At 31.9% G+C, this 26,891-nt stretch overlaps 3 protein-coding genes across 3 annotated transcripts; 1 reads left to right on the top strand and 2 right to left on the bottom strand.

Moving 5' to 3' along the window:
• Positions 1-6,568: 6,568 nt before the first annotated feature.
• Positions 6,569-8,189, bottom strand: LOC130939512 (uncharacterized). The gene is made up of 2 exons (XM_057867614.1): positions 7,252-8,189; positions 6,569-6,716 (listed from the first exon to the last, which is right to left on the bottom strand). Exons 1-2 carry the CDS (start codon positions 8,187-8,189, stop codon positions 6,569-6,571), a joined length of 1,086 nt encoding a protein of 361 aa, XP_057723597.1.
• A 5,581-nt stretch (positions 8,190-13,770) lies between these two features.
• LOC130941521 (uncharacterized) lies at positions 13,771-16,495 on the top strand. Its single transcript, XM_057870059.1, has 3 exons — positions 13,771-14,172; positions 15,112-15,349; positions 15,918-16,495. The coding sequence occupies exons 1-3, from the start codon at positions 13,903-13,905 to the stop codon at positions 16,055-16,057; spliced, it is 648 nt and encodes a 215-aa protein (XP_057726042.1). The 5' UTR covers positions 13,771-13,902; the 3' UTR covers positions 16,058-16,495.
• A 2,203-nt stretch (positions 16,496-18,698) lies between these two features.
• LOC130941796 (transcription repressor KAN1-like) lies at positions 18,699-25,459 on the bottom strand. Its single transcript, XM_057870387.1, has 6 exons — positions 24,220-25,459; positions 23,825-23,901; positions 22,542-22,587; positions 21,752-21,914; positions 19,205-19,307; positions 18,699-19,044 (listed from the first exon to the last, which is right to left on the bottom strand). Exons 1-6 carry the CDS (start codon positions 25,019-25,021, stop codon positions 18,925-18,927), a joined length of 1,311 nt encoding a protein of 436 aa, XP_057726370.1. The 5' UTR covers positions 25,022-25,459; the 3' UTR covers positions 18,699-18,924.
• Between the last annotated feature and the right edge of the window lie 1,432 nt (positions 25,460-26,891).

Below are 26,891 nucleotides of genomic sequence, written 5' to 3'. Positions count from 1 at the left end.
TGATAGAGAAGTGTATGTGGCTCAACCCCCCGGTTTTGAACATAAAGATTTTTCTAATCATGTGTTTAAACTATCAAAGGCTCTTTATGGCCTTAGACAAGCTCCAAGAGCTTGGTATGAAAGGCTTAGTGCCTTCTTGTTAGAAAATCATTTTCAAAGGGGAACCACCGACACTACTTTGTTCATTAAAGTTTCTAATGATGACATTCTTCTTGTTCAAGTTTATGTGGATGATATTGTGTTTGGATCGGCCAATGAAACCTTGTGTGAAAGTTTGGAAAACTCATGACTAGTGAGTTTGAAATGAGTTTAATGGGAGAGCTAACTTTCTTTCTTGGCCTCCAAATTAAACAAACTCCTAGTGGTACATTTATTCACCAAGGCAAGTATGCAAAAGAATTGATAAAGAAATTTGGCTTAGAAAATTCCAAATCAATGGGAACACCAATGCATCCTAATACTAAACTTGATAAAGATGATGATGGCCTAGATGTGGATGAGACACGGTATAGAGGAATGATTGGTTCACTAATGTATCTTACATCCTCTAGACCGGATATTGTTCAAAGTGTGGGTGTTTGTTCAAGATTTTAATCTCACCCAAAAGAATCCCATTTAACGGCTGTTAAACGCATCATTAGGTATATTAAGGGAACATGTGATTATGGTTTATGGTATCCAAAATCTGATGATTTTTGTGCAGTAGGGTTTTGTGATGCAGATTATGCGGGAGATCGAGTGGATAGAAGGAGTACTTCGAGCATGTGTTGCTTCCTTGGAAGCTCACTCAACATGTGGTCAAGCAAGAAACAAGCCACAGTGGCTCTATCCACAGCTGAAGCTGAATATATATCCGCATCTGCTTGTTGTTCGCAATTAATTTGGTTAAAAACTCAATTGGAGGATTACAAATTAAAGATCAATAGCATACCCTTATTTTGTGATAACATGAGTGCAATAAATATTTCAAAAAATCCTGTTTTGCACTCAAGAACGAAGCACATTGAAATTAAATATCATTTTATTAGAGAACATGTGCAAAAGGGTACTATTGATATTCAATTTGTAAAATCTGAAGAAAAACTTGCTGATATCTTCACAAAACCCCTCTGTGAAGATAGATTCTGTTTGTTAAGAAAAAGTTTGGGAATGATTGATTTAAATAATGTTAAAAATTTGTGAATTTCTGATTCTGTCCAGTTTTATCTCGTAGGAATGGACGAGATAAAAACAAGGCATGATGGAGGAGCTATGATTAAGGGGGAGGCTGCGCAGACTTTGCTTCTAATGGGCCCCACACAATCAAGTTTGACCCCTCATTGAATTTTTAATGGTTCCTCACTTTATGGTGATCAAATCTTTTGAGTGTCATTTCAAATCTTATTGGAAGTAGTTAGTGTCAAATCAAACCTTTCTCTCTCCATCTAATCCCTTGAAATTAGGAAACCACTTTTTCAAAATCCCTTGGTTAATAACCGCACCATTATGGTTATTAACTTCCCATCATCTCTCTCCAATCCTCATTAATTGCACCACTAACCTCCTCTCTCCTCACTATCACTCGGCACTCTCACCCTTTCATATTCAACTTCTTCATTCTCCTACCATGAAAAAGAAAACGGCACAAAAGAGAAGTAACCGAACCCCCATTCCAAAAAATCCACCATTCTCATCACCTCCAACTCATACACATATCCATCTTCATTCTACCTCATCTTCTACACCATTACCTCCTTCCAAAAGGGCCGACACCATGCGGCGCAAGGTCATTGCTCACAAATCATCCGGGAGAGGAAAAAACAAGGAGCCTAGTGTTCAAGAAGAAGAAGAGGAATCACATACTTCTCCACCTCCTTCACCGCCGAAAAGACCAACTTCAACCACCAAAAGCTCTCAAAAAGGGCCGAAAAGCTTTGTTCTACATGACACAAGGGAACCGGCAAATTTGGAGTCTCTCGACTTCAAGAACAAGTTTCACAAAACTCACTCCCATTTTGATCCCTCCAGGTTTTATTCATGTGCCTTCTATGAATTTCATCAAGAGGTTTTGCTGAAACGCCCTCTCTGTCTTTCATACCTGGTAAATCTTGAGAAACTGGCAACCAAAGGAATCAACTTTTCTGCCATGTTTGATGCTCTGAAATGGACTCCACTGCTTCACATTCAGAGACTTGTGTACCCGAGGCTGGTTCGGGAATTCTATGCAAATATGCGTTTGATTGATGGCTCAATCCACTCCTATGTCAAACGTGTTTACATGACCCTCAACCCTCAAACAATAGGCACTGCCCTTGGATATGAAGAAGAAGGGCCAAAAGTTTACATGGTTGACAAGTGGGATGATCAGGTTGGCATTACACAACAAACGGTCTTACAACACATCTGTGCAAATCTCTCTGGTTTGGATGGTCTAATTCCAACTCATCGCGCACTCGGTCCTGAGAACTCTCTGTTGCACCTTATCATCACTCACATTCTCACTCCACAAGGCGGTTCTCACCATAGAGTAACAGTTTCTAACTCTGTTATTTTATTTGCACTTCTTACTTCTTCCCAAATTTCATTTGCTTATGTTATGATACGTCATATGTGGGAAGCAGTGAAAAGTACCAAAAAAGCTAACCTTCCATATGGCATGTTTCTTACATGTATATTTGAGTATTTTAAGGTTGACTTAACTAATGAAACTGTTGAGAACAAGATTTCAATGATTAAAGGAGGAGGAATTTCGGGCAAAAAGAGCAAGAAATCTGTTCCCTCTGAACCGTCTCTCAGTGATCCGGAGAGTCATCCTGAGCCCTCAAATGTTACTACATCAATCCGAGAGGTTCTCAATGAGATGCGCAACATGTCAAAGCTGATGTTCAAATCCCACAAGACTGCCAGAAAATTGGAACATGAACAGGAAAGGGCTTGGAAGAAATGTCATGATAGAGTTGGCTTCATGATAAAGACCTTTGATGATGAAATGGGGACAGGAGACTTTGAAGTCGATTCTGGTTCAGAGTTCAACCTGTCTGATGATTGATGGCTGTTGTTTATCTTTAATTGATATTGGCTTCATTAGGCTCAATCTATTTTTTGTATGAGCATGACTTGATACTCCCTGCTCGGTGATACTTTGATACACTCATGTTATTTTGTTGCTTTGTTATTATGGTTATCTTGTGGTATTCTTCATATTTTGTGCAGGTGCCCCCATGATGACAAAAGGGGGAGAAAAATAATAAGTTTCCAAAATTGAAATAGGAAACAAAGAAAAACAGGGGATAAGAAGGATAAGAACAGGGATGAAATTTTCAAAATTGAAAATTCATGATCTCCCTTGTTCAAAAAATGCATATTAGTTGATGATAATATTTGCATTGTTCAAACTGCATTTAGTTTACCATGTTTAGTTAATTCTGATTTGGCATCTGGTTTATAATTATGCTTGATTCTTTATGCCTGGCTGTTGATTCATCATTGATAGACTTATTGGATTGACAATGTATTTTTGGCAGTTCCTTTAAATTGTGAAAAGTATCAAAAACTGCCTTATTTTGCTCTACAAATATTTTCCTTCATGTTATTTTGCTCTGATATATTGAACAGGAAAATGTTTGGAATTTTTTCTTGTTTGAGCAGAAAATCAATTATGATAACAAATGAGTTTTGATTATCACCAAACTCTGCTCATAAATCAAGCATTCAACATTTTCAAAATAAATATGTTGAATAACATTGTTACTTGAAGCTTGATTAAATTGTTACAGGTTAAAGCTTCCCTTGATAAAAATGGCATATATTAAGCGGGAGCTATGTGACACTTTGAAAGGGAAGAAATTCAATCCTCAAAGGGAGTACTTGTACTCTAATCTTTAATTTCCTTCCATTTCAATTTTAATAATGTTTGTCATCAAGGGGGAGATTGATGAGTTTGGAAAACTCCAAATTAATTTTTGTGATGAACAAACATTATTAAAAATATTTAATTGCAAAATTATTAGTTCAATCTTCATAAATTATATGCTAACTAATAATTTTGTAATGCAGGTTATTAATTGGGCCGAAAATAAAAATATGCAGCAAGCCCAGTTTGATTAAAGATTATTCAGCATTAATACAAATGGTTTTTATTAAAGCTGATTTGGTTTGGGCCAGTCTTATTCTTGCAAGCCCAAAAATATATTGTTGGTGTATAACCAACTTGTTTGGTCCGAAACAAAAAAGGGGGAGATGGGACACAATGTTGCTTTATTCATTTAAACAAAAAAAAAAAACCCATTCCCTTGATCTTGGTTGCATGCTCCAACGGATATCACTTTAATTCCTTGATGGAATTCAAATTTTATTAAATGGAGTTATTGCAGACCTTGGAACAATGAGAGAGAATTTGACTTTGATTTGATGGGAATCATTATGATTAATGATACACGCTAACCCACTAGGGAAGTAAAAGCAACCCTTTTAACTTGCTTCATTTCATTTAATTGCTTTTACTCTAATTTCATATTCTCTCTCATCTCTTTCTTCTTCTCTCTTCGGTCATTACACAGGAAACAATGGCTTCCATGAAAGCAAAATGGGGCTACCGAAGCAAGGGAAGGACAAGCTACAAGTCCATCACAATGATAGCAAGAAAAAAAAAGTATGTTGTGGCTGAGTTAATCACCAAATATGGTTAGATTTGGTGAGGTAATCTCGGATCCTTCATACACAAAAAGAAGGAAGAAGATTCGGCCAGTAGGGAAGATCCTTGGAGGCATGGCTTGTCTTTGATTCTGCTCAACCACCACAGGGAGTAGATAGAGTGGCGAAGTGATGGTTGAAGGCAGAGATTGAAGCAGATGAGGTCATCGTCATCATGAAGCATCAAGGGCCAGAAATCCATCTTGGAGAGGAAGCCAAGGATGGAGCGCTCGGATTGATGAAGAGTGATGACCAAGGAAGGACTAGAGGTATTTGCATGTTGGTTTTTGCATGAGTTACCTCTTCTCTCTGTATGGCCGAACCGGTTTTTGTTGAAGGAAAAGAAGCTGAGCTCGGGTGTGTGTTTCAACCGTGAAGGCTTCACTTCTCTATAAAAGAGGTGAACAGTCATGGTTTGATTAAAGGAGTAAGATTTGAGAGTGCAAGGCACAGAGTTCTCAGAGCTACCTAAGCTAGCAGTTCTCTTCTCCTTCAATGTTTTCTGTTTAGTATTTTTCTGTTTAATTTTGTCATGTCTTGAGTCTCATGGAAAAAGGCAAACAGTGAGGTTTGTAGAAAAAGCCATAGAGCGGAAAAAGGCAGAGAGTGCAAAATTAAAAGAAAAAACCATAGATGTCTTAGAGTTCCTTTGTACATCTGTGTTGTGTTTCATGATTCTGTGGGAATCCCCTTGTAAGTTGGGTTAGCACTTTACAAGTTGTAATCAGATTGATTATAGTGAAATTCCATCATTGTTGTGATGGAGACTGGATGTAGGCTGCACTGCACTTAGCAGCTGAACCAGGATATATCTGGGTGTTCTCTTCTCTCTCTCTTCCTACTTCAATTCTGTTTTTACTGTTCAAGATACAACATCAAAAATGTCTCGTGTCAAATGACGAGACAAAATGAAAATGTCTCGTGCCTAGGGACGAGCTAAAAACAGAAAAGCTTTCTCTAAGTCCAGCAAGTATCAGCAAGTGAAAAGGGGCTAAGATTCAACCCCCCCTTCTCTTAGCCACTGAAACCATCAGTTAGGAATTTTTTATTTATAAAATTAAACGTATGATATATTTTTTAATTTTTTATTGTTGTTTAAAAAATTATTAAAATATTATATTATTAGAATTATGTTAAATTTTAGGTGTATTCAATTTAAATTAATTATCATAATTTATATAAATTTATTATTATTATTAAAAGAAGTGTATATTCTATTTTATAATAGATAATAAAAAATTGATACAATATTTTACCTAAAATAGATACAATAAATAAAAATATTTATATTAATTATTCATTTATATATAACATCAAATATTTAAATTTTAATATTTTAAAATAATTTTTTTGGTGACTATATTTTAGAATAATTAATAACAAATAAGTAAGATTGATAATAATAACTAATAATATTGTATTAATATTTTTTTATAAATAAAAAATTTAAAATTAAATAGCCTAATAATTATCTTAAAAGACAAAAAAAAACTCCCAAAAAAATTGTCAATTACTTAATGGTAATGGATAACGTGCCAACGCGGTATGTTCTATAAATTTAAAAAAGTTATTGACAAAATAACTAATTAGTCTCCTATTATGAAGCACAGACACGAAAACGGGATACGACACGACATGCGACACGGCGACACGTGAATTCTAAAAAGTTGTAGGACACGGAGGCACGCATATATTAATAATATAATATATTTATTAAATAGAGATATGTCATAATAGAGATATTTTCAAAAATAACCATATGATATGCATTTCTTCCTAAAGTGTATAGATATTCAAAAGATAAAATCCTAAACTCCTATGTCTTAATAGAGACCGTAAAAGTTTTGTACATCACATGTACAAAAAAAAAGTTATCTAAAGTCATATTATTTCTTCATCATATGTGGTTGATATCTTCATCATTAGAAAAAGTCACTCTTTCCAACTCCGGTTCATCAAGAGAAAGGTGAGCAACTTCAAGAACATCATTTTCTTCATCAATTGGTGAAAAAACATCTCCAGCAATATCCCACATCATAGTTTTCCTTTATTGTATTGTGAAATTTTTCTTAAAAGAAGACGAAGATTAGTGTGGACAAATACTAATTTTTCTGCACATTTAGACTTCAACTTGTTTCTTTTTAAGGAATGGATAAAAGAATATGTGCTCCAATTCCTTTTCCAACAAGAAGATGAAGATGATTGCCCTAGTAGCCTAAGAACAATTGGTTGAAGAAATTTTGCTTTACCACCATGAATTAGCCACCAAGACTTTTTATCAACTATGCCTCTATCATTCAAAGAGTCATAATCATCAAAAACACCTCTACCATTAGAAAAATTTGCAAATTCAATGTTTACCTTTCTCCTCTCTTCTTCATCAGAAAAATACCTCTTCAAGCATTTAACTCTCTCATTAGTGATCTCAATATCTTGATGAGGAGAAACTCGTGTAGGATCTTCTCTCAATCATTGGTGGCTATAATACCTATATAATTAGTGTTTAAGCAGAAATTAATAATAATTCAATTATCTTCACTTATAAATAAAAGTTATAAACAATAAATGTAAAAAAGTTACCTTAGATTCAATGAATGTGCTAAACAATGAAGAGGTGTGCTACTTTTTGTCCATCTTTGAACTAATATTGAGTGCATAACATTGTAAATGTACCATGACTCTTGTTCATTTTTTCTTTCATAGAGATATATAACACTTTTTACTTTCTTGATCATTAAATCCCACATCTCATGGACCAAATGAAGAGTAGGTGCATCCGTGTCTATACTTCTTAAAACATCATAAATAGAATTTGTGAAAGCAAGAATATAATCAATTTTTTGCCACCAATTTTCACTCAAAATCTTTTCTGTAACAAACTCAGCTTTGCCAATATTATCTTCCTTGTATGAAGACCACTTCTCACTTATAACTATCTCTTTGAGGCCTTGCTCTAACAACCTAAATCTTTTGAGCATCACAATAGTAGAAGTAAATCGAGTAGGAGCAACATTAAGCAACTTCAATGTATTAAATTCATTGAAAATAGATAACCTCATATGATGATTAATAATAAAATTTTTTATAAAAGAAGCATCTTCAGCAATTTGAGTAATCCATGAGCATTCTTGATAAACAAAATCATTCTTCTCTGTATTCTTAGCTGCACAAATGTCCTTTAAAGCAAGGTTGAGAGTATGAACAACAAAAGGAGTCCAATAAACAGATGGAAATTCAACTTCAATTAATAAACCAGCCGCTTTACAAACCGACGCATTATCAGTCACAATCTGCACTACATTTGAGAGACCGACTTCTCTTATCACATCTCTTATTTGCTTTGCAACATAATCCTTGTCTTTGATCTCATCTGAACAATCTACAGCTTTCAAAAACATAGGCCCACTTTCAGTTACAACCATAAAATTAAGAAGAGGCCTCCTTTGGGGATAACTCCATCCATCACTTACAATGCTCACTCCGTTTCTACTCCATGAATCCTTAGTAGGTTCTAACATTCTCTCCACATGTTGCTTCTCTTTTTCAAGCAAAGTTGTCCTCAATTTATTATATCCAAGAGGAATATAACCATCAATATAATTATTAGCAGCATAACAAAAAGCTTTAATAAAATACGAATTTTTTGCTAGATGAAAAGGCAATCTAGATGAAAAAAATATTCTAGTAATATGTAATCTAGAGTCTCCCTTGCATTCACATTAAAATCTTTCTCTAAAGGTCCAATAGCTCTTCTTTTTCTTGAATCAAGTTCACTTGCATTAGATAAAGGTGGAAGAGAAATTGACTTAGCCTTTTTACTTTCATGCAACAATGTACTTTCACTATCAAGTTTCTTAAGTTCTTCAAGTTTTGTTGATGTAACTTTTGCACAAAATCTAATTCCTTTTCCTGAAATCTTCAATAAATGTGCTCTTACTCTAATATAAGAACCACTGAATAAAACTTTGTAAAATTTACATTGAAATTCAAGATTTCCATCCCCTTCAATTTTATCTTTCTTTGTTACAAATTTTTATAAAGACTTATCAACATTTTCTTCAAAATTATTTTGGACACTCTCTGAACTCATCTCTCACAATCTTACAATAATTTAAGAACCAAAATTATTTTTTTACAATTTAATTTCTTGAGCAAAACATAACCAAAGAAAGCATAAAGAGAAAACAAAACCAAAGAAAATTATTATATAATAGTAGCTAGACTTGTTTAAAAAAACCAAAATCTAGCCTCAAAAGTCACTTAGTCTCTTTTATCACAAATAACACCTAAAACATTTTTCTTTTTCATACACGAAGCTTGAACTCTATAACTTAGATATCTCTATTTCTTTAGTATTTATTATCATAGACGCAAAATACTCGGTCCGTTTAACTTGCAGTATGGTCTGAGTTCATCTTTGTGTCTTCCTTACCAATACACACTCCATACATTGTATTATTTTCACCGTACAAAATTTTGAGTGCATCTAAATCTTATAGTCACAACTATCACTTTATTTCAATTTTTTTAGTCACTTGATATAGGATATTGAGGAGTATTTTGTAAACTACACAATTAATGATAGTCTAGGAATAATTGCCAACGCACACACTGTCCTTTGTGTTATTTTACTTCTGGAAAATAACGCAGGTCAATTCCCACATGATGACTTGATGAGTTATAATACAGACAGAAATGTTAGACAATTTAATTTCAGAAGCACAAAATAAAATAAAACCAAACCAAGGAGATGCACAGAGCAAAATAGAAATTCAGAATCAAATGGAAGCACAAAACTGACAAAACAAATCAGAACCAAAGAGAAGCACAGAGGGCTAGAACAAAATAGAAATACAGAACCAGAAATTGATTGATGAAAGAATAAACATTCTCCCTTACTTGAAATGGAGGATGCAGAAGAGCACGTCGGAAGTGTAGGATTACCATGTGTTCATAACACGCAGCGGAGGAAAAGAAAGTAATCCTAAAGATCTATTTTGTGCTTAAACTTTATTCCAATAAACAATATATAATATAGATCAGATCTAAATACCTTTAGACTCTTTAGTAAAAATCACTTTCTCCTTCGATAGTATAAAGGCGCCATGCGTATCCACACCGAGACCAACCTTTACTGTCAACTCCTTGACTAATTGACATCTGATCTAAATTGAGAAATCTCTTGCAACTCTTTGCACGCCATAAAATTCTTCTCTAAGAATCATGCTCACATACGTTTATGTGTCTAGAGGTAAAGGAATAAAACTCTTGTTATTCTCTCAGTTTTTCTGTACTCTTGGCATACATATATATAGTATGAGATTTGTTACTAATATTAAATTTGAATCTCAATTCAATTTTAAATCGTATCTTGAAATTCTAAATCTGAATCCTTCAAATTTATGAATCATATCATAACTCAATTTGAAACAAAATCAGTTAGGATCTCATCCAAATTTAGAAATAGAATAACTAATTATTCTTAAATCTCATTTAATATTCTCAATTATCATACTATTATTATATTCTTGGTGCTAGCAAAGAATATAATAATATTTCATTTTGAATTAATATAATTATTTATTTGATCAAATCAAATAATAATTAAATAATTCTATAGCAAAGATTAGAACACTCGTTAGTGTGTGACCACATAGGTTCAATACTAAGCGGGTAGTAAATTAGTCATACTAAATTTACTAATCAAGGTTGGCGTCTAGCAACACTCCTCAACAACCCGATAGTATGAAGTAATATATTTTTACTAAGAACCTTAGAAGAACAAAGTATAATTCATTCCATCTTTCCAGCTCTTGGTTAACCCTTAGAGTATGGTTTAATTGTCAAACTCTAACTGTTGTCACTATTATAATGAACTGTGAAAAACTCATTTCTTTATTCATTCAATCCCCTTGGCCAAGGTTTTATTCATCTCAGTCATTGTAATCATAGAGCTCAAACTCTTTACTGAGAGTTGTCGGATTCCTTATTGACTAATCATTAATTCTACAAGTATTTAAATCATACCCAATATCCATTCAACTAGCACACTAAGGTATTAGGTGTCCGGAATCAAAGTATAATAAATACATTGTTAATTACTATGATAGTCGCAGGTCAAAAGAAACTCTATTACTATATTCATCTTGAGAATATCCTATTGACAAATATGCGGTAATTATAACCATTAGGAATTCTCAGAGTGAGTTAGTTCAATGGTCATATCTCTATATGCACCATCTATATATATATAATTTAATAAATGAGATCTATTAATTTTCATCCAATGAAGACCATATATATATATATATATATATATATATATATATATATATATATATATATATATATATATTGATCTTTTCGGATAATTAATGTCCTTTTTAATAATCCTATGACCAAGAATAATTTAGATTAAATTATAAAAGATTTATCTCTCAATATTATGATCACTATCACAATGATAAATCTCTAAATTTAATCAAGGACCTTATTATATTAACATTTTAATATAATAATAATAACAAATTATTTGATACATGATTGATTGAATTGTGGTCATACTCTTTATTCCCAGCAGGAAGAGCACGAGAGCAGGGCAATGGTCACGGTAGAAGTGGCGACTGGGGAGACGGTGAACACGGCAGCGAGAACTGGAGCAACGAAGACAACAAGTGGTGGCTGGAAAAGCAGTGAACGGCAGTGAACAGTGATAACAAGCACCGAAGAAGAAGTGGCGACAGTGAAGAGGAGATGCTGAGATTTAGAGTGTGTGGGTGTGGAGAGGGACGATGAATATCCACGGCGGCGACGACCGGAGGTGGCGGCGATGACTGGAGGTGGCGATAGACTGGCGGTGAGGAGAGGGTGAGTGGGTGTGGAGGAGCCACTGAGCCAGAGACGGGTTTGGGGTGGAGGTGGAAAGTTAGGTTTTTCACTTTTGTGTTTTATCAAAGTGAAAGGGTAAAACTGAGGAGAGTTTTCCAAAATGCAATTGGGCCGTGTCTGTCTATCTCCGGGCCAAGTCCGGCTGATTTTTTTTATTTTTTTAGACAGGACAGGTTTGGACATGGGAGACATGCGTGTCGGACGAGTGTCTCCATGCGTCATGTCCGAAACGTGTCCAACACACCGACATGGTAATTAAACAAAGTCTCCGTGCTTCATAGGACTCTCACATAATTAAAGATAAAACATCAAAAAATATTTTTTTGTTAGGAATCTTTTTAATAATTTTTTATTTAAATAAATTAAATAAATATTTTATTTAGCGAAATAAATATTTTTTAAAATTATTTTAAAAATGGGTAAGATTACTTATCTCATTTACAGTGTAAATGAGATAAGTAAGTGTCACGTGCATATCTCGTTTACAGTGTAAACGAGATACATTAAGACAAATTTTTAACTGCTATAAAAGAATGTGCAACTCTTAGCATTCTCCACACACATTTTATATCTTCTTTTTCTCTGTTTTTCTTCCAAAAAATAGGCAAAAATATCTAATAGTAGTGGATATGTAGTTGTCTGTGTGTATCCCAATTGTCGTATGAGAAACAGTGACAATGGCAAAGTCCTGAAGACAACCCATGGCACCTCTCAAAGTCCTGAAGCAGTGGCAACTATCAGAGATTGACCAAGTTGTTCGACTTGTCCGTTATCAGGTACCCCCCAATCAGTAACAAGCTGTAACACCTCGCATACTGTCGGAGAGTCCAGATCTTTCGTCTGTGGCATATGGCGGACACGATCCCGCAGCCATGTAAGTTTCAGCGAGAACGACTCTTTCCTCTACGCCCCCTGCTGTAGAACCACTGGAGGCCTAACACCGAGCAATCGCTCCACCAACTCCTTTGTCTCCGTGCCGTGCTACCTATAGAAATTACGGATGTGCCTCCACTGGCTCCCTGTGCGCGCGTAGCCCAAGGTGGTACGACATGTCCTGGAGGGTGATAGTAGCCTCACCCCAGGGCAAGTGGAACGTGCGAGTCTCTGGACACCATCGCCCCATGAATGCCATGATCAGAGAATTGTCGAAGACGAAGTCCCTAAATGGCATCGTGTCGCCGAATCCAGCCCCCTCAGATACGGGACGATGGCATCAGGTGGTAGAAATGCGTGACTCACTCGTCGGGGCAGAAGTAAGCGAGGTCTCTGACAAAAAAAATTTACAATTATTAAAAATTTGTATAGGTCCATCGACATATCAAACTGTCTTAACTATTGTATACATTTGTTTAACAGAGAATTTTACATGTATGTACTAACAGAATTTATGTCTCCAACTTTTTACGTTAATATATACTTACTTAACTAATGGACATTTTCTCAAACTTTAACTTAATAATCTAATCATTAAATTTGGATAATGAATAATTAAATTAATAAATTAAGAAACGTGTGACTAATAAGCTAACTTGAATGGTTCGAAAGTATCTACCTCCATCATTTAATCTCTAAGTTAATAATTATGTAATTAACAACTTAATTATAGAAAAATGATAATCACATTCCTAGCATTATTAAATACTATCAGTGACCTGTTCCTAACGATACAAATTCTATTCTAGTTCTTAGAAAGTATTTTAACCATGACTATACATATACGGGATAACACAAATGCCAAGATAAAATAACTAATCGCAAAGTCGAATGCCCCGACATTGTGCCATGTCGCGTTCAGTCTATTGATATTCGAATTATGTACATTTGCAAGGTTGAAATAGGGCCAGAATGTCGCTATAAACGATATCTATATATAGGCATAAGCAAGCCTTATCTCGTTTACTGTGTAAACGAGATAAACTTGCATGTATCTCGTTTATACTGTAAACGAGATATACGCGTATCACTTGCACTTTTTTTTATTGTAAACGAGATATGTATAAATTTATCTTATTTACACAGTAAACGAGATAAATAATCTAACCTATTTTCGTAATAATTTTTAAAATTATTTATTTTGATAAATAAAATATTTATTTAATTCATTTAAATTAAAAATTCGCCTTCCTTATCCTTAGAAAAATTCGTCCGAGTATTCACCCAATTAAAAAAACAAAGAGGAGAGAGTCACGAGTGTCACGTTCTAACACGAGGGACTCAGCTGGTCGCTATCGCCTATCGGTTTCTTCTTTGAAGTTTTCTTCACTTTCACTTTCACTAACTCAACTCATCACTCATTCATTCCGATCCCTTACACTTTCACGTTCTCCATCATAATACACACTCATGGCATCAGAAAAAACCAACGGAGAACAAGAGATGCCGAAGAAGAAGAAGAACAGAAACGAGGAGGTGAAGCTGCACGACCTTCTTAACGACGTCGTTTCCCCAATTCTGTTCCCCGAACCCACTAACTCTGCGCCCCTGCTCCACCGAATCAAGACCTCACTCTCCCGCAACGCTCCACTCATCCCCCAAGCTTCTAGAAACACCGCACGTGACACCCTCCTCTGGACACGTGCCGGCTCTCCCCTCCGCCCCCTACTCCTCATCTCCGTTAGTCTCCAAACTCTCCTCTCTCTTTTCACTTTCCATTCAATTAACGCTCTTCATATTGTCTTTGTTTATTTATTTATATTTCTTTTGTATCGATTGTTATGGTGTCTCCTCTGGTGCAATTTTTCAATCCCTGCGTCCGTTAACTTTTATTGCCTGAAAATTGTTACTGTTTCCTTTTAAAGGCTTAGTTAATTTGAATTTGGATGTACATGATTTGTACCAAAAGGAATAATCTGATATTAACAAATATTTGGGCGTTAACTCTTCATATTCTTCAAGCTTGTGCTAAGTATCTAGAAGGTTGCAGAGAATTGCATCTCAATCTTATTTGTCCATATGCATCATAGAATAGTGAACTTTTAAAGATTCAAGTATCTTTTATGATTGTGTGTCCTTTTGGAGGAAAAATTATCGTAGGTATTTGCTTGTGCGTCGTTTTTTATTTCTTATAATTTTTTGGTTAAATTACTCTACCAATTCTTATAGCTTTACTAAACTTGTAATTAAGTTCATAGTATAAAATTTTTTAATTGGTTCCTACATTATTTTAAAATTTGTAATTAGGTTTTTATCTTGCAACAAAATATTCTGAAAAATGAGAAGACGTTCATATTTAGGAATTTAGCCCTTAAATGTGGGTATTTTCAATTTGGGAAAGAATATTCTGTCAACTCTATCGTTTTTGCAGGTCAAGAACCTAATTATAAATTTCAAAACAGTGTAGGGATTCAATTAGAAGCTTCTCAATTAGAAACTATAGGGATTGATAGAGTAATTTAGCCTAATTTCTCCTTTTTGATATCATACTATTTAACCGGTGGGCGAAAAGTACTTTTTATGCATTACAGTTTTCAATCCTTTGTTTGGAGAAAATGGAGTTTTGTAATTTATGTTTAGATTTTAATGTTTATGATATTTTCTTCCAATTTCCTGCAGGTTGGGACAATTACTATTCTTGCTTTGACAGGACTACTTGTATTTACGCTTTTCTTTCTCTTTGCGACTATAAATGTTGTCATTGTCTCCCTTCTTATATCTTTGGCAGCAGCTGCAGGATGCTTGGCTCTTTTCTTTGCTTGCGTGACGGCTATATATATTGCAGCATTGTTAGTAGCAATATTTGCTATTTCCACGGTTATATTTTGGACCATTGTGGCTATTGCAATTACTACAGGTATAAAAAATTATGGCATCCTCATTTCTTTTATCTATATTTATCAGATACTTCATTTTAGTAGATCTTGGTTTTGATGATTTGAATAGAGTTAATATGTTTTCAGCAAGATGCAACTCTGAATTTTAATTGAGATGCAACTGTTTGTTGAAATAGGAAAACTGATAGTATTTCTGATTCAATGACTCTGTTAGCAGTAAGATTTAATTTTACAATGTCACCAAATACATGGACATATACTGATATACATATATATGATAAATGCATGTTCAAATTTTTGCATGCAATTGTGCTGTGGTATTAGACATATCTTCTTGACAAAGACCTCCAATGGATGATTGATTTAATGGTTTAGTTTCCCTTTGTGAGAGTTCCCGTGCTCTGTTGCATATCAGAGTATAAAATGGCAATAAATTTGTCACTTCCACACTAAATTATAATTTATAAGGCTATGCTTTACCTTTTTTCCCCCTCAAAAAAAGATAATGTTGCTCTTTTTTATGCACATTTCTTTTTATGTGGTTAACACTGTAATGTTTCCTGCTGGATATGAAATGATGCAACCCAGCATGGATTGGATTCTTTTACATGGTGTGGTTGGTAACTAGAAAGAGCCTCGGATTTGCCAAACAATCGTTGAGCGTGACCAGCTCGGCGATTTCAACTTACTCTGCTGCTTGGGGTACTCGCAACTTAAAACACGACTGAGATCAAGTGCTGAATTCATAGAGTAGACGATGCAGACAAATCATAAGTTGCATTTGCATGTTATGGAATGAATGGCACAAGAATCTTCTTCAGTGGACTAGTTGTGGTTCATGTCTATTCTCTTAGTCACGGTTTCTTCCCCCTTTTTTTCTGCTTTGGATGCCTATATTCATGTTTTTTATGTACTTGTGAAGTGGCAGTGAGTAGTTTTGATAAAAGCTGTAGTTATGTTTTGTATTGGGTTTCCAATTCTGTGTTGGAATCTTTGTCAGCCTATGTTGTTACTCGGTATTGTACAACTTGTAGCAGACATGAGAAATTGCAACTTTTTTTTTTGGGTAAATGTTGTAATTTTAGAATAAGCTTGTGTGAATACGTATGCGATGTTGATAGAAGCTACTCATTACATAGAGATAAAAGTGAAATTAAAAACATCTTTAATTTGTTGTATTTATCGAAACTAGTTAGAACGAACATGAACATTTATTATCACTCATTGTTTTCCATGAGCATTTCATTTCTTCCTTCATCACTTCATGCATCTCACACCATGCAAAGTCAATATTAAAATGGATAGGACCAAACATGATTTGATGGTGCGACTGCGATGTATATGAATGTGGAGTAAGAAATCATCTTCAAATTTTTCTTCCATGATCCCCCTAAACTTTACTTTCAAACTTTTTGTGAGAATTAATGATATATAAGTTAAGCAGTTCATTATTGTTATTATAATTAACTTTCTAATGCCTTATGCATATATGTGTAATTTAGGAGTGTATAGTTTATTATAGCAGGGGAATGCATCCTGTCAATTTTTTTTAACAATTGAGGGAGTAAAGGGTGATCTCTCACCATTAATTTTATAAGTGGAACCAATAATAAATATGAGAAAAAGAACAATAAAAAGTTAAAGATCATACTTTACATTCTCAATTTTTTTTTTAACAATTGAGAGGATCATTCCCCTAAAATATATGTATCATAGGCTAATTCATACTGAACAATTATTTCGTAACTGTACATGCATCAAATGCGTGCAAATTGTTCTATTAAGTTTGATTTGGGATAAAATATATTAAACAAATACTATTGAGTTTGAATTTGTTGGAGAGTTTTTTTTTTTTTCTTTTTCTTTCTTTAAGTTCACGTTTCACTACACACAATTGGTTCAAAATCATACTGGGTGTAAGGGATACGCACAATGATAGAATGGAATTAGTCGATAACTGAAAGTTAGTTAGGGTTGGTTATTATTAAAAGAGGTTCTGTAATTCTATTTTGGTTGTTATCTCATTTTCTAACAAATCATGATCAATATTCCAACGTTATATATGCATGCGTAATTGAGAAAAGTCTCACATCTCTTCTAAGTTCTAATCTCTTTCTCTCTAACCTGCTGCACAAGCTGTTCACCATCCTTTCACTGAGAAATTTCTGATGAGTTGTCTATTATACTGATGCATATTGGATTTATACTCATTCCATGGAAAACCATGTAACTGTTTGTTTAGAGTTATATGAGGGAATTGTTTTAACAAAAAATGTTCGTCAAAATATTAGTTACTATATATTTTGTATAATTTTACATATGTTGTTCATACATTTTCAATCGTATTTTATGTTTTAATATGTATTCTATATAAATAAATAATTAGGAGCTGATTTTTTATATACACATGATAAGTTAGATGCTTGCTTGTTTAAATAGCTGGACTCTAAAATTAAAGCACCAAATATTTGCCATATTGTCATCTAATAACCAAACGATACATCACACATTGATGTGGTTGTCATGATTAAAAACTGTGGGGTGTGGTTTTATAAGAGTACTAATAGTATCAAATTTAGGTTATAAAATAAAATAAACTTTTTTTTTTTTACGATTTGGGAGGATTAAAGGGTTTCACATATAGGATTGGATAGAATTTCTAAACAACTTTATTTATATCTACGGATAGAATTAGGGGAAGCTTAAATTCTACTTTACTCTATTTATTGTCACTCCTAATAATAGATAACATTTGACAATATCAATTTCCTAATTCTCTATGTTAAATCCCTCGTGCATAGAATAATTTTTTTAAATTTTTTTTCTCGATTAATGTTGTCAAATCTAATCTATTATCATACAATATTTTTTGTCACATATTTTTTCTTAGTCTATTTAAAAAAATATAATGAAAAATTATACCTTATAATATTAATATGAAAAAAATTGAGAAAATTTATTTTTATATATGTAAAAGAATGAAGGAAGAATAGAACAATAGTGAAGGATTTCGTTATATTGAACAATGCAACAATATGCAATACGGAGAGATAGAGAAAAATTATTTAATGTAAAAAAAGGAACTCTTATTATTATTTTTTATATGCATATCACATATGATGACACCAAATAATAGATAGTTCAGTACAGTTAATTATCAGTATATTTTTATAAGCTGATATTAAAACAAAAAATCCATTAAATATTCACTAGTAAAATATGTGTGCCGATTAAAATTGCAAGCGCATGAATTTTTCACTATAATAAGTGTGGAGATGAGTTCTATATTGAAAGGGGGAATAGTGAAATAAAGAAAGATTTGGGGAGAAAACAATAAGTATATATTGTTCGTTAAGTGAACAATATATATGCATGACTAATAAATATAATTATAATAATAAGATAAACAAAATTGTTCGTTAAGTGAACACAGTTCCGGGAGGAACAGTATATATATGCATGACTTTTTCTTTTATCTCCTGAATCCTGAACCCTAGGCACCACTCTCTCCATATATATATAATTAAAATGCATAAAATTAAAAGAGAATGAGGAATCATAATTTATCGATCAAAATTAAATTATTAATATATAATTAGGCTTGTTCTTTGCCATTCCAATCAGGTCTGCCTAATGTGAACTCCAAGCATGGGTTCTTGCATTCCAAATTATTAGAACCTTGCAAATTGTTCTTCAGTTGCGTTGAATCGCACTCCTGCATGGTTATTATTTTGTTATTATTCTATTCTCACATATTGTTTTTTATAGGAAAACTTAACTATGGTTTAATTTTCTCTATTTCAATGCAAAAATTTTGAGAAAAAAAATTACATAATGCAATTAAAAAGTATTAATTCGTCATATATAATTAGTACCTGAATATGACTATTTTGCCCTCCCGATTTTGTTTGAGAGTGTAAGATAGGTTGTCTTAGACCATTTATATCAGATGTAGTTTGTTGCCATGTCTCTCTACAACTGAACAATTCCACCAAATTCAAAAAGCCACATTAATAATCAAAGCAGTAATCATATTCTATAGGCCATAGCATATAATATAATTAACTACCAAAACTAAATTCATGCAAATCTAAGTTGCAACTAGCATAAAACAATTAATTAGTATGTATTCATAAGGTAAACTAATTTTATTTTATTTTGTTAACAAATCAAATTTAACTAGGAAAATAACCGCACCATATACTACCATTCACATGATTAGAATTAGTGGATACGATTTAATTAAATTTTATTCAATTCATCTTTTAACTTTATGAAATAAAAATAAAAAATAAAATAGTGACATGACATTACTAACTTCAGGCTAGCTATACCACATTAATGAAGAAAACAAGTTGTGCATGCGTTCTGGTTTTTCCAGCCTTTATAAAAAGTGCAAGCTCTACTTCAAGAAATGACATGGAATGACAGATAGAACTTTAAGGAAATTATTCACACTGATTCATATATTAAATTGTATTATGAAACTAATATTTTTAAAAAATTTAAGCTGACATGAAAAATTTTATAAAAAAAAGATAGAATTTGTATGAATTTTTTTATAAGCTTTTTTCTTTTTATTTGTCTTATTTTTTTCTTTTTTAAAAATAACAAAAATCAAATTTTAAATTTTTTGTCGTAAAAAATTCTGATGTCATATTATAAATTTATTTTTTTCAAGAATTTAAATGTAAAAATACACTCCTTTAATATTATACCTCTTACAAATTGATTTATCATTATATATCAATTTAAATGTAAAAATGCACTCGCTTATTATTCGCTATATCTCTTGAACCGTGTCTAGACGGCTTTTGTTATTTGTTTAGTAACATAATATAATCACTAGAATCCATTTTATTAATATTTCTGTATAAGTAATTCAAACCTATTCACTTTTCAATATTCTAAATATATACAATCTTTGTGTACGTAAAGGAAATTTTGTAGTATCATCTTTTAAGAGGGTCAATTCACCTATTCAATCTCCAGGAGAACCTATGGATATTTTTTGTGTATCACCATTTTAAGATAAAACATCAAAAGCAGTATGTGACTTTTTTCGTCCAACACCATATATATATATATATATATATATATATTATTCGTACACTAAAATTAATTATTAAAATTAATTATATTAATATATTTATGTATAAATATATATATAATTTAATTATTTTTAATATCTATTTTATACTGATAACTAATTTTAACGTATATATACACACACCTAAAGAAGAAAAGAAAAAGTGCATGCAGCTGCTAGCTGCTACTGCTTTGCTTTTGCATTATATACCTATCAAAGTATCAAAGTTATATACAGATCTCATCAGTTGGAAAAAGAAAATTGCTAAGAAATGGGTTCCATTATTTGACATCAAATTCGGACACACCAAAATGCGTTACCTTCTCACATAAAACATAATGTAGCTTATCTTTTTCATTTTCTTGTTATTTATCTCTTTCAGTTCTTGGTATATTATTTTTATTAATGTCTCTAAAGACAAACTTATATCAAAATCTGTCAATTTAATGATATGATAAAAGAAATAATGTAGCATATCTTATTATCTTATACTATATCTATTTATATATGTGATATTCGAAAAGCATTTTATCTTAGAAATCATATATCGTATATGTATATAAAAGTAAGAAAACAACCCAACACATGCAAGCAAAGTAAAAGCTGACAACAAGAACTGTTTTTGTTCTCCACAAGGAAGAATTGATATGGTGGTGAACGTACGTGTGGGTTTGCATTGATTTCTAAATGATCAATAATACCATGCAAAAGTAAAAATATTGAATTCTAACTTTTAAAAAAAATCAAATCTAGCATAAAAAAACTAAAAAAAAAATATACACAATCACACTTCAAGTTATATATATAAAATGTATAGTGCTAATGATTGTGATACTCACAGTAGTTATATAAATATCGTTAAAATTAAAGTTATATTTTTTATATTTTGATAATATTTTTTTATCTTTACATTAAAAAACATTGTTAAATTAAATAATAAAAAAATTACTTTAATTTTAACGACCATTTTTAAACCGCCTATAGCATGCACCATATGTATAACCATCTGATGAAAGGGATTTTTTATCGGACAAAAATAAAGGCTTAGTACGATATATCTATAAAAGGCTGCATTCTCGAGACACAATATAAAGCATTATTCGAAATGAATTAATGTTCTAATTAAAAAGAGAAATTAAACAGGGATTGTTATAATAATAGGATAATGTTAGATAGACAAAAAAAATAGCCAGAATTTATCTTATTTAACATTTATTAATTATTGTAATAATTAATAAATACTAAATAAGGTAAGTTATGGCTGTTTTTTTTGTTGATTTTCTTTAGTTATCAAACATTTTCGATAATAATATACAATGAGGTAATTTTGTACCTTGAAGAGTTACTCCATAGAGTGGTGGTGGTGGAAGAGTAGTCCATATCTTGTTGCAATAATGACCGATCCGGCCGCCCTCTTTGGTCCGAAAATTGCCGGAGACTGCCACTACAGTCACCGCTGCCGCCCACCGGCGACATGTCATCGTCCCCGGATCCATCTGATTGGATGCAGGCCAAAAGCCGTGAGACTCAAATATGAAATTATTCCCATATGATGTTTTAATTTGTTCGTATATATGCATTTTAATTTCTTTTAATTTTCAGGTATTATATATTGCCTATATAATATAACATATAGTTACACATATAAATGAGTTGGATTAATATAATTAACATGCACTTCCAAGATAAATTCAAGACTTTGAATGACATTTAATGTCATGCATATATTTATACATATGAATAAATATGTGTATGTTCATGCATGAGTCTTCAAAGTTATTATTATTATTATTATTTATTATTGTGATTGAGTAATGTGGATACCAGAGTAATGACTATTTGAAAAGCCTTTAAAGGGTGTGTGGTAAGTTTTCGATGCAAGAGACAATAAAGAAAGGAAACAGGTGCTGTGAAATTCAAAAGTAATAGTAAAAAAAATGTAGACACTGAAAAAAGAACAACCTAAGGTAACTTCTAGGTAAGTGAGATTTTCTTTACCTTTATTTAAACATTTTGAACTCTATTATGAAAAAGGAAAATTGAGTGTGCTTAAGGAAAAGTTATAAGGCTGCTAAAAAAAGAAAAGAAAAAAAAATGAATGAAGATTAAGCAATCCGAATTACCTGAAGAAGCTGCAGGCTTGTCAGTGGTCTTAACAGTTCTATACATCTGGAAAACAAGTCACTCACATAAACGAGGCATTTTATAGAAGCCTTTTACTAATGCTTGCAAATTAATATTGATTTAAAGTTATATTAAAAGATAAAATAATAAGGCCTTGTTTGATAACTATTTTGTAACGAAAGTAGGAAAATAATAGAAGACATGTATGAGTTTATGCATAAGAAGAATACTACTATCTGTATAGTTGGCATACATCAACTTAAGTCAGAAGTAAGAAATATGAAATAAAAATTACAAATTTACAACTGTTATAAATTAAATATCTACAAATAAAACACCAATTTAAATTTAAAAATAGCAATTCTAAATAATTTTTTTTAGATTTATTTAAATCTTTACTTAAGTATTCTTTTTTATTTATCTTATGTTAATTTTATTTTTCTTTTAGAATTATTAAACATCAAATTTTAGACTTTTAAATTATATATAAAAATTTTATTATTATGTCATGATATTATTTTTTTTAAAAATTTAAATTAATTAAAAATGACATATAAATAATTATATCTTTTATATATATAAACAAAAATTATTTTTTATTAAAATATTTTTTTATTATCTAATTAAAAAATTAAAAATAATAAAAATAGAGATAAAACATAAAAGAAACTATTAATAAATAAGAAAAGAATGAATTATAATAAAATTAAAAAAATGAATAATCCTCATTTGGTATCTGAATGAGTCAAGTGAGTGAGTGATATAATGTATAGGATAGGTTTGGGTTTCTGGGGTTGTGTGGGTAAACCTCATTAATCACGAGGTTGATGTTTGATAAGAATGTAATGAGACCCTGTATTATTATTGCTAAATGATGACTTTTGTCTCTTCTTCTCTCTCTCTTTCTCTCTCTCTCACTCAAAGCAGAACCTGTTTCTGTGTCTGCTAGTCTCAGAAGTTAAAGTCTTAATTTCCTTCCTTCCTTCCTTCCTTCCCTTACCTTACTAGTTACTACTCTCACTCGCTCTAAATTCAAACAATTCAACTTAAAAATAAAATAATTGAATCCCACTGCCACATTATATATTAGCTTCATTGGTTACCGTGCTCTACACCAACACACCGCCCAACATGAGCGGTAGACCTGTTTTTAGAATATATTTAATATTTAATATAATATATCTTATTTAAAAAAAAAGAGTATTATTTGAAAATTACATAAAAGTATAAAAATAAATAGTTTTACAATATGACCTAAAATCTGTTTAATTTATATATATACCTGCAAATGGCTTTTGACATGGGCTAATGTGAGATCCTTCACATCCATGAGTTCAAGAACTGACTTTGGAGTTGCTCCTATAATAGTAATAATTCATCATATATTAGCTACCCCTAATTAAATAAAAAGGCTTAGTAGAAGGTAAAGGAAACAAAAAAAGAAAAAGAAAATAATAAACACCCACCTAATACAATATAATATTTTCAAAAGTTATTAAAAATGGTGTGGTGGTGTGAGAAATTTAGATGATATAGACGAAGTTCATTCTGGAAAAAAAAAAGTCAATTCCAAAAGAGTTTTTAGGGGGAAAAGAATCCCTAAAATAAATGATATAATAAATTAAAAAAATAGGGTAGGGGAAGTGATTAATGAAGAAAAAAAGAAAGATAATTTACTTTCATGGCCGCCAAGAAGCTCAACAGCGTGAACAAATCGGGCATGGAGGGTGCTTGTCCACCTCATTCTGGGCGCTCTCATGCTCCTCTTTGTTGGTAGCTTGGGCAAGAACCTGCTGGATCGCATCATAAACCCACCATGATGATGATGATGATGATGATGCGATGGTGGTACTTCATGATGATGATGGTGCAATGGATGATGATGAGATTTGAAGGCAGTGAGCCTTGTGATTGGATCCAAAGCCGGCGAAGAAGAAGAAGAAGAAGAAGGTGCGGGTCCAATAAAGTAATTACTATTATTATTAGGTAGTGATGATGGTGATGAAGAAGGAATCATGTATTGGTGGTGGTGATATGAACACATATTAACCTTGTTGTTTTCTCTAGAATATTCCATTGTTGACGGTGATGATGATGTTGCCATGAAGGGAAACGAACGGTTGTGATACACCGGAATACCCTTGATTGGCCTTCTTAACACTCCTCCACCGTCAGATGCATCAAGAAGTGAAACTCCTCCATAATTTATGTGATGATGAGCACCGCTAATCGCTCTATAATAACTGCTGCTGCTGCTGCTATTTGAATAATTGATGAAATTGCTTCCAAGAGAAAGCTCAGGGAAGTTATTATTATTATTATTATGGTTATTATGATGATTACTACTACTACTACTACTACCTTTGCAGATCAAAGAAGATGAAGAAGAAGAGATAGTTGGAGGGCTTATTTGAAGGGAAAGATCAGGGGTAGGTGTGGTTGATGAACTTGCTTCCATGAAAATCCCTTCTAACGGCATCTTCTTTTTAGCTTTACTCAAATCACACAAGATGATGCTCACAAATTAAAGCGGAAGAAGCAGTTAAAGTGTGATTTGTTTATACATACTCAGATTCTCTCTCTTGCTTTTCTTTCTTTCTTTCTTTCTTTTTCTTCTGAAAAAGATGCAAAACTTGAGAGAGAAGGAGAGAAGAAGAAGGTAATTAATTTAGAAAGAAGGTAAGGGAATAATGTTAATATAATTAGCAATGGGTAGTACCAAACATGAAACAAACATGCTCATCATCATCATCAAGAAAGTTAGATAGAGATTGTGATGAGTGTAGTAAAGGGAAATAATGACACATGAGAGAACGAACTGAATTGAATTGAAGAAGAAGAAGAAGAAGAAGAAGAAGAAGAAGAAGAAGAAGAAGAAGAAGAAGAAGAAGAATGAAAAGATAGATAGATAGCTAGGGAACTGTTGTTCAGCAGTGAGAGTGAGGTAGAACCAATTATTATTATATTCATTCTTATCTATTATTTATTTATTTATTTATTAATTAATATTGACAACAATTATTAAAAGATAAAAAAATCCAGAAAGGTATGGCAAGAAAAAACAGGTGGATTTGGGTTTCGGTTTTGTTTTCCTCCATGGTATATCTCGGAAAATGACACTAGAACAAGAGGAGAGAACAATTAACAACATCAATATAATATATAAAAAAAATAGCTGTCTTATTTTATTTGTTTCTGTAGGTATATATTATTTAGAAGCTACATTTCCACTTAAATACAAAGTCAAATTCAGTAAATTATCTATTTTGTACTTAAATTTCGTAATAAAATAATACTTAACATGTGGAATTAAAAATACAGTAAAAAAATATAAAAATATTTACTAGTAATTTTATTAACATTTGGATTTGAGTTCTAGAAAAGATGTTGAAATTTTTTTTCTACTAACAAACTCCTAAGCACTTTTAGACTTTATATTTTTTTCTAATTTATGTTAATAGAAAATTCTCTATTTAATTTCAAGAGAAAAAAATTTACGATCTTAATATAGTCTCAATTAATAAATAAAATAATTTATTTATTACCATTGATATTTATATTTCAAAAATAATATATAACATGATAATAAATGAAATATAAGTGAAGTTAATATATCTTACCTCTGATCCCACAAAATTGTACCAACAAAAAAATAGGGTGACTATGGATTTCCCCTCTGCGTAGAAGAAGGGATAAAAAATATTAGACAGAAAAGGACACACTCATGTGTGATTCCTTTTCCCCCACTCTCTTCGCTACCACCATATCTCTTTCTTCTTCAATTCTATCTCACTCTTTTTAATATTATTATATTATATTATTATTATTCTCTATGTAAAGTGATAAATAAAATTCTATGGTGTCTCATTTCCTTGCTTAAATGGGAATGCCAACTTGCCAAGCTATAGTAGCATACTTTTATGTTGTTACAACTTTTCAAATTCTCATGGCATATTGGAATTTTATATTGTTCCATCGCTAGCTACTATAATGAAAAACAACAAAGAAACAAACACCAAACGATTGACTTCACTGAGAGTGAGAGACCCACACAAAGGGGTTTTTGTTTTCTTCTCTTATAGCTAGTAGTCTCTATATAATATTTATATCTATGCTTAATTTAATGTATCTAATTAATCGCATAAAACCTTTTCAAATAAATTAATATTCCCCCCTTTGTCTGTTATAAGATCCAGGCTAATTAGGAGTATCTATTTTGTTTTGTACTATCTTTCCTTTTAGGGTTTATATAAATATATAAAAAAATCAATAATTTATTTTAATATTAATAGAAAAATAAATTTTAGAATACTAAAATTTTTTGGAAGGCATCTTTCATTTGTATTTGT

The sequence above is a fragment of the Arachis stenosperma genome, chromosome 7 (genome assembly GCF_014773155.1).
Source record: "Arachis stenosperma cultivar V10309 chromosome 7, arast.V10309.gnm1.PFL2, whole genome shotgun sequence".
Lineage (NCBI taxonomy): Eukaryota > Viridiplantae > Streptophyta > Magnoliopsida > Fabales > Fabaceae > Arachis > Arachis stenosperma.
The sequence above is the reverse complement of the archived record's forward strand: the minus strand, read 5'-3'. Positions and strand labels throughout refer to the sequence as shown.

Bases quoted from the DNA above. Each gene is read 5' to 3' on its own strand.
- LOC130939512 (XM_057867614.1), bottom strand. From the start codon at position 8,189: ATGTTAGAACCTACTAAGGATTCATGGAGTAGAAACGGAGTGAGCATT. The intron at 6,717-7,251 runs GTAACTTTTTTA...AATACAATAAAG, and splicing joins GCACATTCATTGAATCTAAG to GAAAACTATGATGTGGGATA.
- LOC130941521 (XM_057870059.1), top strand. From the start codon at position 13,903: ATGGCATCAGAAAAAACCAACGGAGAACAAGAGATGCCGAAGAAGAAG. The intron at 14,173-15,111 runs GTTAGTCTCCAA...AATTTCCTGCAG, and splicing joins GCCCCCTACTCCTCATCTCC to GTTGGGACAATTACTATTCT. The intron at 15,350-15,917 runs GTATAAAAAATT...GATGCAACCCAG, and splicing joins GGCTATTGCAATTACTACAG to CATGGATTGGATTCTTTTAC.
- LOC130941796 (XM_057870387.1), bottom strand. From the start codon at position 25,021: ATGCCGTTAGAAGGGATTTTCATGGAAGCAAGTTCATCAACCACACCT. The intron at 22,588-23,824 runs GTATATATATAA...CTTGTTTTCCAG, and splicing joins ATGTCAAAAGCCATTTGCAG to ATGTATAGAACTGTTAAGAC. The intron at 19,045-19,204 runs GTACTAATTATA...ATAACCATGCAG, and splicing joins GGCAAAATAGTCATATTCAG to GAGTGCGATTCAACGCAACT.